At 45.2% G+C, this 12,818-nt stretch overlaps 1 protein-coding gene across 1 annotated transcript in view; it reads left to right on the top strand.

Moving 5' to 3' along the window:
• Positions 1-12,818, top strand: part of fam171a1 (family with sequence similarity 171 member A1) — a 65,950-nt gene that overhangs the window by 37,388 nt on the left and 15,744 nt on the right. Inside the window, exon 5 of the mRNA XM_083650397.1 lies at positions 5,559-5,735. Within this exon, the coding sequence (XP_083506523.1) occupies positions 5,559-5,735 (177 nt within the window). The remainder of the gene's footprint in view (positions 1-5,558; positions 5,736-12,818) is intronic.

Raw genomic sequence — 12,818 nt, forward strand, 5'->3', positions numbered from 1 at the left:
CAACACAACACATTTACTTGGTGAAATGACTAAAAACGAACAGTTGCAAATCTAAGTTTATAGCCTACCACATGGGTCAAGAAATGTGGTGAAAACACAGCTCAGTGTTCAGGGTTCAGTGGCTCGAAAGCAGCCATGTTTGGAGAGAAGCTTGCGCTGTTAGAAAAAAAATCAGGCACAACGCGAGCGGCCGCTGGAGCTAGCGAATAACCACGCCCAACAAATTTACGTAATTTGACGCGCCCGCCCCTCGCTCCACCCCCGCGCCCTTCACGGCAGGGTGAGCATAATTCAGCCTTAAGAGAGCCAGGGGGAGATGTGGAGGGGTGTCAGAGAGCCAGGGGGAGATGTGGAGGGGTGTAAGAGAGCCAGGGGGAGATGTGGAGGGGTGTAAGAGAGCCAGGGGGAGATGTGGAGGGGTGTAAGAGAGCCAGGGGGAGATGTGGAGGGGTGTCAGAGAGCCAGGGGGAGATGTGGAGGGGTGTCAGAGAGCCAGGGGGAGATGTGGAGGGGTGTAAGAGAGTCAGGGGGAGATGTGGAGGGGTGTAAGAGAGCCAGGGGGAGATGTGGAGGGGTGTCAGAGTAGAGAGCCAGGGGGAGAAGTGGAGGGGTGTAAGAGAGTCAGGGGGAGATGTGGAGGGGTGTCAGGGGGAGATGTGGAGGGTGACGTGAGAGGAGGCTGTTGAGAGCGGGTGGGGAGTGAAGGCTAAAGCCCCAGACACACCAAGCCGACAGTCGGCCGTTGGCCATGTCTGTGCGTCTGTCGCTCTAGTATTTGCGGTCTCGCACCGTTTGCTCTGGTCTGCTTTGAGGGTGGCTTGGCATTGGGTTGTTGGTGAGAGAAATGACTCTTGATTGGCTGGTCAGGGCTAGAAGAGAGAAGAAGAGAGGGACACACAAAACGCTCTGCTCATTTCCCAACTTCATCTCATCTGATTCCTCCAATACGACGACGTGCCTTTGGGAAAGCCCGTTGAGCCTCTCGCTGCATGACGTCACCCATTTAGTGCGGTTTCTCCTTACGTTTCACCTCCGGTCAGGTGATGCATCGGTCGGCCTCTAGTGGCCGCTAGTGCGTTCTAGTTCTCCTGATGTGTCTGGTGGCTTAAAACGGATGCTACATCAGAGAGGGAGAGAGAGAGAGAGAGAGAGAGAGAGAGAGAGACTACCCTGGAGAGGCCTCTCTATCTGACCCACTGAAACACAATCACTCCTGTGTGCACTCTCTGTTCGAACACAAGCCCCTCTAGTAGGGTCATCTGTGGCACTTCCGTGACCGTGGAGAGCGAAGGTCCGTTTCTCAATGGATTTGTCATCTAGGAGGGTTAATAAACAAATTTAGCCGGGGTGTATTTTTAAAAAAGGCGGGGAAAATATTTGAGAGACCAAAATCCAAAATGGCTGCTGTGGAAATGAACTTTTTAATGCTTTGACCTACAATGATGCACAATACATGGTTTCAGAGCTTATTCTGGTCAAGGATTACATATTTGGTGTTTATATAATGATTTGACCTATTTTTTACCTTCAAATCCAAGATGGCTGCCAATTTTGAGGCAGTTTTTTCAAAATCGTCATAGAGCCTTCATATTAGGCTTGAATGACAGGTCTTCTCATGATGAGTTGAATAATATACAGTATAAGTACACAGAAGTAATCTCTGAGGTCAATAAAGTCAATGTTTGTGTGTAAACAACAGTTGCTGATTTGCGGTTTCCCATTAAATAGGGTAGGCTACTGAGAATATGGTGTCCAGTTCATCCCATCACATTTTCATAATGAACCAAAAACAATTTTGCACTATAGCCTAACATAAAATAGTATTCTGTATGCAAAGCTAGCAAGGTTAGTTGCTTGAGCTGAATTTAAAGGTCAACTCAAAACAAACAATGAAATTAACTTTGAAATTAAAGGTCCCAATTCGTGCAGCTGTAACCTCTTAAAAACGTGTGTCTCTGGTCCATAAAACATGATTCTGGATTAATCTGTCGAAAATATAGCAACCCCGTTTGTTGTGACGGAGTTCTCACTTCCTCATCTCGTCGCTTCCCAAGAATGGCCTGTTTCTATAATATATTCAGAACTAACAGTTCCCATTGGCCGCTGAGGGAGAGCCCGCCCCAGGCTCCCAGCGGCCAATCAGATTAGCGTCTGTGGACCAGCACGCTAGGTTGCGAGTTATCGTTAACTTAACGGTACTACGCTAAAGAGGACATCTCAAAATGCCTAGACTTACCGAATGCACCTCTGCAGTTGCTGGATCACGTACAGTTGGCGTCGCTCCAGCTAGAAGTGTTAATTTTGTGGCTATAGACAAAATGGTGCAGGTAGCTTGTGTGAGAGAGACCCGCGCAGTATGCAGGAGGAAGCTAGTGACGTCCCAATTCCCCTCTGGGCAGGGCCGGCCCGCCCATAATGCGAACCAAGCGGCTGCCTAGGGCCCCGGGAGTTGGGGGCCCCCCCCCCCCATTTTTTTTTTTTTTTTTTTTTTTTTAATAAACATAGGCTATAATATTATAGGCTGTGTGTGGTAGTTAAAACATAGGTTGACGTTTATTTATGTTTGTAGTTTAAACAAAAACATAAATACTGTAGGCTACATACAACACAAAAGGCTGATATTTACCTTTTGTCGCCACCTGGTGAGTAAATATATATGTAACTAAAACCATTAAAATTGACAACCGGTCCTGCATGTATCTACCGGTCCTTGGCACAAAAAAGGTTGGGAACCCCTGGTTTAACTGACCTGGCAACCCCTATGGCTGCTGGGTTCTACACGCTTGCTTGACACTGATAGGGCTACAAACGAGCGTCATTGTCATGTTTGTTTGTTTTAAATATTCTTCTAAATATGGCTAAAAGTCCAAAAACGTCAAATTTAAACTTACGGCTCCTTACAGCACCCCCTACTTAAAAGTACTTCCAGCGTGGATGCCCCCAAACCCCCGCCCCTGGGAGGGGGCCCCTGATCTATATCCTGCTTAGGGCCCCCAGATGGCTAGGGCCGGCCCTGCCTCTGGGCAAACGAAGCGTTTGGGGGTGTGGCTTGGAGGAGACTGCAGAGGGACGCTGGATAGGGACAAATCCAACTGTGGCAGTTCTGAGCGTGTGACCACTCATTACAGGGAGGGCTGACAGCAGTAAATATGCATTTACAAGTAAAAACAGCTTTTGCACGGAATGGGACCTTTAAAACTGAATCCTAGGCTACTAAATTTCATCAGCACACAGTAAAGGAAACTTGTCTTTGAACCCAGCTGACTGTCTAGTCCTAATCCCTGTTGTGCAATGTCCCTTTTCAGTGAAGTTTTAGTTTTTGTTAAGAGTATGGACTTTTAATCTTGACCTTGTTGGTAGGCAACGGCCCTTTTTCAGTCAAGCATTTTCAGATTAGCTCAGTCAGTCTGTGAAGCAGTCAGTGTCAGCACTTGCGCGAGCTCGCTTTTTCTCTAACTAATGTTAACATTACACACTTTAAGAGACTTTGTTTGAGGATATCAACGTTATTCACTAGTCTAAAGATAGTTCTACCATCAAGAACATATAAAACAAAAGCAAAAACAATTTTTATTTGCAGAAGTCATCATTGATATTTGGTGTTAGCTAACGTTAGGTAACGTTATTATTTTTAGCTAAAGTTAATGTTATCTGTCTCCACACTTCTGTCAACTGACATATGCATTTGCTTTTGAAAATAAACAGCCTGGCTTGCTTAAGCATAACTGAAGATTAAATAGAAATATAACATGACGAATGCATGTACCGATTGGTTGCCCCATCTTCCCAGGAGGTGGTGGTGTAAACATCATCAAATTTATCAAGTCCTGACCAGTCTTGGGCTTTTAATTGTAAGCTGTCCCATTTGCCTTGATTTATTGTATCGGTGGGCTTGCAAGGCTTGTCACATTTTAGGACACATTCATAGGACATTGTGTGCTTTGTCTTTCATTGGGAGGGAAAGCAACTCGCTATTATATTACTGTTATATTATATTGCTGTTATACGCTGTTTATTTTCAAAAGCAAATGCATATGTCAGTTGACAGAATTGTGGAGACAGATAAAATTAACTTTAGCTAAAAATAATAACGTTACCTAACGTTAGCTAACACCAAATATCAATGATGACTTCTGCAAAAAAAAAATGTTTTTGCTTTTGTTTTATATGTTCTTGATGGTAGAACTATCTTTAGACTAGTGAATAACGTTGATAACCTCAAACAAAGTTTTCTTTTTCTTTTTTATATATTCCGCGCAAGTGCTGACACTGACTGCTTCACAGACTGACTGGGCTAATCTGAAAATGCTTGACTGAAAAAGGGCCGTTGCCTACCAACAAGGTCAAGATTAAAAGTCCATACTCTTAACAAAAACTAAAACTTCACTGAAAAGGGACATTGCACAACAGGGATTAGGACTAGACAGTCAGCTGAGTTCAAAGACAAGTTTCCTTTACTGTGTGCTGATGAAATTTAATAGCCTAGGATTCAGTTTTAATTTCAAAGTTAATTTCATTGTTTGTTTTGAGTTGACCTTTAAATTCAGCTCAAGCAACTAACCTTGCTAGCTTTGCATACAGAATACTATTTTATGTTAGGCTATAGTGCAAAATTGTTTTTGGTTCATTATGAAAATGTGATGGGATGAACTGGACACCATATTCTCAGTAGCCTACCCTATTTAATGGGAAACCGCAAATCAGCAACTGTTGTTTACACACAAACATTGACTTTAATGACCTCAGAGATTACTTCTGTGTACTTATACTGTATATTATTCAACATATCATGAGAAGACCTGTCATTCAAGCCTAATATGAAGGCTCTATGACGATTTTGAAAAAACTGCCTTTTAGAGCTCAAAATTGGCAGCCATCTTGTATTTGAAGGTAAAAAAATAAGTCAAATCATTATATAAACACCAAATATGTATTCCTTGACCAGAATAAGCTCTGAAACCATGTATTGTGCATCATTGTAGGTCAAACCATTAAAAAGTTCATTTCCACGGCAGACATTTTGGATTTTGGTCTCTCAAATATTTTCCCCGCCTTTTTTAAAAATACACCCCGGCTAAATTTGTTTATTAACCCTCCTAGATGACAAATCCATTGAGAAACGGACCTTCGCTCTCCACGGTCACGGAAGTGCCACAGATGACCCTACTACTCTGCCTTGGCTCTTTCAGACACTCTCCTCCATGTCTTGGTGTGTGTTTTGTTTGTACTTCTTTCTCCTTCAGGTTGAATACCCCTCAAATGATCCCCCCCAACCCCCTTCCTACCTTCTCCCTGCGGGCGAGACAAGCATACTTGTGCTTTACACACAATGCTTTGTGACATTTCCAACCTCAGTCGCGCATTTTTTTCCACTCCCATCGCCGTTTCCTTCTGTCCTTTCTACTCCTTGTTTTCCTTCCTTCCTGTCTGTCTCTCGCCTGACAACTCTCCTTTATCTGACCCCCCCCCCCCCCCCCCCGCTGTCTGCTCCTCCCACTTCACTCCCTCTCAAATGTTTCTCTCACCCCCCTCCCCCCCCTCCTTTGCTTCTATCACAGGGACAGAGAAGAGTTTTGAGTTGACGCCTGTGGCAGCCATCAGTGTTCACCTATTGGTCGGCGAGGGAGTGGAGCTGCAGGTGAATGAGCCAATCAGCATCTCCGTCCCTCTGCCGGCTGACAGTGGCCTGAAGGAAAATGATCACATCCCCGCTTGGAGATTCGACCCACGCTTGGGTAAGTACTGACACACACATGCACACATACACACACACACGCACGCGCACGCACATGCACACACACACACACACACACACACACACACACAGAGCTTTCCTGACTTTCTAAACTTGCGCGCAGAGTGCAGATTATTTGTGTTTTTGTATTTTCCGTCATGAGCTCTGAACAGTAACCTCATGGATGCTTCCCTTTTTGTGTGTTTTTTGTGTGTGTCTTTTCAAAGTGTCATCATGTAGTAATATTGACACACCTATGAAAATCACATTTACCTGAATGGATATGCTTTGTAAAATGACCTGAACTAATGCTGTACCCGTTCACCCCTCTGCTGCACAGAGCGCTGTTCATTCACACCTCTGCTGCACAGAGTGCTGTTCATTCACCCCTCTGCTGCACAGAGCGCTGTTCATTCACCCCTCTGCTGCACAGAGCGCTGTTCATTCACCCCTCTGCTGCACAGAGTGCTGTTCATTCACACCTCTGCTGCACAGAGTGCTGTTCATTCACCCCTCTGCTGCACAGAGTGCTGTTCATTCACCCCTCTGCTGCACAGAGCGCTGTTCATTCACCCCTCTGCTGCACAGAGTGCTGTTCATTCACCCCTCTGCTGCACAGAGCGCTGTTCATTCACACCTCTGCTGCACAGAGCGCTGTTCATTCATACCTCTGCTGCACAGAGTGCTGTTCATTCATACCTCTGCTGCACAGAGCGCTGTTCATTTACACCTCTGCTGCACAGAGTGCTGTTCATTCATACCTCTGCTGCACAGAGTGCTGTTCATTCACCCCTCTGCTGCACAGAGCGCTGTTCATTCACACCTCTGCTGCACAGAGCGCTGTTCATTCATACCTCTGCTGCACAGAGTGCTGTTCATTCATACCTCTGCTGCACAGAGCGCTGTTCATTTACACCTCTGCTGCACAGAGCGCTGTTCATTCACACCTCTGCTGCACAGAGCGCTGTTCATTCACACCTCTGCTGCACAGAGTGCTGTTCATTCACACCTCTGCTGCACAGAGTGCTGTTCATTTACACCTCTGCTGCACAGAGTGCTGTTCATTCACACCTCTGCTGCACAGAGCGCTGTTCATTCACACCTCTGCTGCACAGAGTGCTGTTCATTTACACCTCTGCTGCACAGAGTGCTGTTCATTCACACCTCTGCTGCACAGAGTGCTGTTCATTCACCCCTCTGCTGCACAGAGTGCTGTTAATTCACCCCTCTGCTGCACAGAGTGCTGTTCATTCACACCTCTGCTGCACAGAGTGCTGTTCATTCACCCCTCTGCTGCACAGAGCGCTGTTCATTCACACCTCTGCTGCACAGAGCGCTGTTCATTCACACCTCTGCTGCACAGAGTGCTGTTCATTCACCCCTCTGCTGCACAGAGTGCTGTTCATTCACCCCTCTGCTGCACAGAGTGCTGTTCATTCACCCCTCTGCTGCACAGAGTGCTGTTCATTCACCCCTCTGCTGCACAGAGTGCTGTTCATTCACATCTCTGCTGCACAGAGTGCTGTTCATTCACACCTCTGCTGCACAGAGTGCTGTTCATTCACACCTCTGCTGCACAGAGTGCTGTTCATTCACACCTCTGCTGCACAGAGCGCTGTTCATTCACCCCTCTGCTGCACAGAGCGCTGTTCATTCACACCTCTGCTGCACAGAGCGCTGTTCATTCACACCTCTGCTGCACAGAGTGCTGTTCATTCACACCTCTGCTGCACAGAGCGCTGTTCATTCACCCCTCTGCTGCAGAGTGCTGTTCATTCACACCTCTGCTGCACAGAGTGCTGTTCATTCACCCCTCTGCTGCACAGAGCGCTGTTCGCATGTTTATTCAAAGTTTATTCATATTGAGCATGTCCAAATGGCACCAGATGTGACAATGCACTTTCCTGGGTTCCCATCAACAAAGTGTGAAGTAGATTGGACGAATGGTTCTCGAGATATGCAAATGACATAGGCATACATACAGAGATTGCTTGCATTATAGTTAGATGTGAAATTATCTGAACGTTATCATTCATACAAACGCACCATGTACAGTCACACATTGCAGAATTGAATTGAATGGATTTACTCATAAAGTTACTTAAAAAAAATACCAATTTATAACAGAACATACAGTACCGCATTAATCTGCAAATCAAAACACAAATACTAATCACATCCACATCACAAGATTGCCCATGGCTATATAATCTCCTTGATACAGCCCAGTCAAATCTTGCTCAAATAAACAATCTGCAGTCTGCACTGGCTTTACAGTTGAGACCATTCAAGCCTCCCAGGGGACCCACAGATTTATTCCAGCAAACTAGAACCTCAGTCTGGTGTCAGACTTCCAGTATCTGACACACACAGCCTAACGCATGCTGGCCTAGCTGAAAGACCGCGGTTAGATCATCAGTTGAGTCAGAAGTGTGCACTACAAATCATCCTTCTTGATGTATATTGATGGAAATTACACGCTATTGATAAAGAAAACTGGTGCCCGGCTTGACCAGATACATGTCTTCTGTACGTAATGACTTACTGCAGAGTTCCCCAAATAGCAGCCCGCGAGCGCCCCCCTGTGTGGCCCGCGCTGGAATTTTTGTTTTTTGGGGGGGTTTTTTGGCCGGCGTCAGCACGTCCCATTAGGAGGCATTGTCGGGTCCGATTCTGTCATAGATTTTACAAGCCGATTTATTCTGAACCAATCCGAGGAGTGTAGGAACCAATCTGAGGAGTTGTTTGTGCATGGTGAGGGTGACTCTGCTGCACGCCAATCCCAGGAGTTGTTTGGAGTTGTTTTTGCACGCTGGCGGCTGCACGCCAAACTTATAGTAAGTTGTCTTTGCACGCTCGCACGCCACGGTGACGCCTTGGTCACGGTAAGTGTACTATTATATACTTAAAAAAAATTATATACTTTCTGTCTCTTGTTTGGTTGTGTGAAGTCTGAACTGGCTGTTCATATGCAGTCAATGGCATCAGAAGAGAAAAAAATTGAGATAATATTTTTGGTCCAGATCGCCCAGCCCTACTCAAGGTCTGTGTGTGTCTGCAGTGTGTGTGTCTGCCACACTGTCCACTCTTTCACTCCTTCGAAGATGCCAGCCTGCTACGTTAAGTGTGTGTGTCTGCGTGCGTGTCTTTCACTCCTTTGAAGATGCCAGTCTGCTATGTTAAGTGTGTGTGTGTGTGTGTGTGTGTGTGTGTCTGCGTGCGTGCGTGTCTGCATTTGTGCATATACAGTCAATGGCGTCAGAAGAGAGAGAAAAAAACATATTTTTGGTCAGAAGAGAGAAAAAAAACAATATTTCTGGTCCATATCGCCCAAATCAAGACAACCGTTACACAAATGTCAGTTACACACAACAGTGGGATTACAAAATATGCCTGCCTGGTAAACTAATGTTCGTGGCTGGTACAATTTCAAATCGACCAGCCACGTTGGTTGACAACAGGCTCATCAACGCTTTCCCACGCCGGCCATATGCTAGGTTTTCGACCTAGCCTTGTTTTTTTGTTTTTTTACAGTGCACCTGAACGCAACATGCAACATACGTGCTGAATAGGTGTCCAAATGTTCAAGATTCAAGATCATCACTTTCAAGATTTTTGTTCATGTCATTCTGGCCAATACTCCACTTCTGTTATAACATTTCAGTCTAGAATATGGAATATCTTTCAATCATCTTTATGACTAAAAAGCTAAAAGTAATCTCTAACTGTTCTACATTGAGGAAGTTTGAAGTAAACATTTAAATAATGAACTTGTTGGTTTTGGATTTATTTAGCTTCAAGAGCGCATTTTTGTTCTTGTGTGACAATCAACACAGGCTTTGAGAATCCCAGGCCACTTACTGATACTTACCATAACCCACTCACATTCTGGTTTATTTCAAGAAAAACAATTTGGCTCGTGAAAATTCTAACTGGCTGGTAACTTTAAAATCTGGCAGCCATATTGGCAGGTGGTCAAAAAAGTAAATTTCAAGCCCTGCAGGAAGAGCAGGTGGTGACATAGGAGTGAGTGAGAAAAGGATCAAATATTGGTGGTTAAGGCTGAATAATGACATCACAACTGTTGTCATTCAAAATGAGTTATTCCTCTAAACCTGGCTTCAAATGCCCCAAATCTTTCGCGCCGGCGCCTGAGCCCTCGGCCCTCAGCAAAATGTGGCCCTTGGTGAAAAGTAATTGGGGACCCCTGACTTACTGCATATGTGATTAAGACCAGTATGTTCGGTACTTGAAATGTTCCCGCCAGGGGCGGTTTTAGGATGACACCTTTGGGTGGGCTCAGCCCCCAAAGAATGTATATGGTGGATAGGGTTGCCAACAGTCCCGTATTAGCCGGGACATCCCGTATTTGGGTCAAAAGAGGCGTGTCCCGTACGGGACGCCACTTGTCCCGGGTTTAAGGGAAGAGGCATATATATTGTGACCTGTCTGTCTGCTTGCCTGTGTGTTTGTGTGCTGTATGAGATAACACGAAGGGCGCTAGGACCCCTCAGTTGATGACAGGGGGCAGGCACAGCTGCACAGAGCGTTGTGTGTGTGTGTGTGTGTGTGTGTGTGTGTGTGAGACTCTCAGGTGGGCGCGGCTATATTATCTGGCAGCGTGTGGTGTGCCACAATCACTCGTGGAAAAATTGGTTGGGTTGGTCCGACCGTCCCGTATTGCTGGGATGGAATGTTGGCAACCCTAATGGTGGACCGCAGACCCCCTAGGGGGGTCCGGGGGCATGCCCCCCCAGGAGAAGATTTTGTACAATTCAAAGTAAAAATGTATCAATCTGGTGCACTTTGAGATCAAAATGAAGAGACTAGATCTATGAAGAAAGCTTAATCAATTTATCAGATTCAGTCTTCTTATTTTTCTTCTTCTGTGTGTGTGTACTTCTTAGCAGATACAGCTTCTTCTCACAGTTCCTCTGTTCTCCTGGCCACTTAGCATTATGCTAGTGTGCATTTGCATATCAACAGACTCATTAACAAACAGCTTAGCCCTAGTAGCCTAGTTTACACCTCAGCTCAGTAGCCCCACGATGATGATCACAGGTACCCAATACATTAGATGCATGATGTTGCCCCCATTCACTTCATAGTAAACTCTGGTTGACTAATGAAGAAGTTCATTTACAAAATATAACTTAAAATAAAGACTTCATTTTTCAACCAACTCAGTGATCATGGTGTTTAACACCTTACTCACTATAGAAAAGAGACTTAATCTACATTGGCTTGCTGGTGGTCTCTGTTGTCAGTCTGAGGCTCTCAAGGAGAAATAGAACACTTCCTTATTTCCTGGGTGATCAATTTTCCAGGAGTGTAGATAAGTAACTTCCTCTAGACCTAACCATATTTTCAAAATAAAGGTTGTATGTTGCATACACCAATCACCAATACCATTATTATTATTATTTGTATGGCTTTAAAGCATGAATGATAGATGAATAGAGGAGGGCCAGCTATTCTTATTTTTGTTAAAAAAATAATAATAATAATTACCCTCTATCTTCCAGGGTGGGCTGGGACTATCTCAGGGTGGGCTTCAGCCCACCCAAAAAGGGTCTAAACCCGCCCCTGGTTCCCGCCAAGCATGGCAAATTTTATATCGGGCCAAATTATCACTGCCAGAACATCTAGAAAGTTTTGTGATACTTTTGATGATCTTAAGCCTCAATCTAAACTGCCCAAAGTATCAACAATGGCAGGAGCTTAATATAAAAAGGGCCTTGATACAAGCTGAGCGAACACATACACAGTCACATTTGGAGCTCATGCACACACAGCCTATAGCAGGGCTATTTCCACAGCAGAAGCCATCTCTGGACCCCTCTCCAGGGTACAGCTGGCGTCTCTTAGCAACCCACCAAATAAATAACACAACAGAATGGCCAGGATCCTGATTGAGTTTCTCCATTGAGCAGTTAAGAGTGTGTGTGTGTGTGTGTGTGTGTGTGTGTGTGTGTGTGTGTGTGTGTGTGTGTGTGTGTGTGTGTGTGTGGGTGGGTGGGTGGGTGTAGGTGTAGGTCGATCGTTTCAGCATGCATCGTCATCGCAATTTGTCCATGTGCGAAGTGCAATAGTCCCATCGCAGGACGTGCAACGTCAAGTAAGGCAAGTTAACTGAAATATGTTGTGCTACATCTTTTTTGCTGCTTGATACAAATGGAAAACTTGCACGGTTCTCATTATCATATGTTACATTTCCAGCTTTCGCTGCTCCGAACTGTAGTTGGGAAGCCTCTGGTGTTGTGCTAGTCTATTTTAGCGTAGCCTGGCTAGTAACAAGCTTTTTACCAGTCCCAACCAACTCGACAGTGGAGAACTCGCACTTTTTTTTTTTTTTTTCCGATACAGCGGCGAACATAATACACAGCCTCTTGATGTTCTAAGCTCTTTTTCTGCTAACTATGCTAACTTTACTCACTTAGCATCCTGCAACTCAATCCTGCGTCACCACTCACCAGGCTCTGGTGAAGAGGAGAAGAGCCTGCCACCCATTTCTTGTGAATTACACCTCTTTCCTCTTTCCACCCAAGACACCGGAACCGGAACATCTCGACCGGATACGTGCCACATTTTTAGATTTCTAGGCGTTCCCCCATTGAAACGCCGATTCGAGTTGTGTATGATAACTAGTGGCCAACAGGCGGTGATGCCATATTCCATCAACGTTTTGTTTTATACTATATGTTAGTCACCTTGTGTTATCAGGCTCTAGCTAGCTAATGTTAGCTACACGGAAGATTTTCTTGGCGCACATGTATCTGGTAAACTGGGTTCCGGTTCCTGCCATTGCGCATTGGTTTATGCCCCCAGGTCCAGACGCAGTGGAAATGGGTCCAGACTACCTTGGCTGCAGCTAAAAACACACTCACTTCCTAGTACAGTACGTCACCCACGCAGGCTACCCACTAGGCCACATTCTTAAAGGGACAAGGCTTGATAGAGCTATTCAAGTCATTTGGTGACAATTCCTGTATTTTTTCATATAGCAATAATAATATATAGCAGAAACAAAATATATTACAATGTCATTTTTTTCCAATATCGTGTGTGTGTGTGTGGGCGTGTG

The sequence above is a fragment of the Poromitra crassiceps genome (genome assembly GCF_964638095.1).
Source record: "Poromitra crassiceps genome assembly, chromosome: 1".
Lineage (NCBI taxonomy): Eukaryota > Metazoa > Chordata > Actinopteri > Beryciformes > Melamphaidae > Poromitra > Poromitra crassiceps.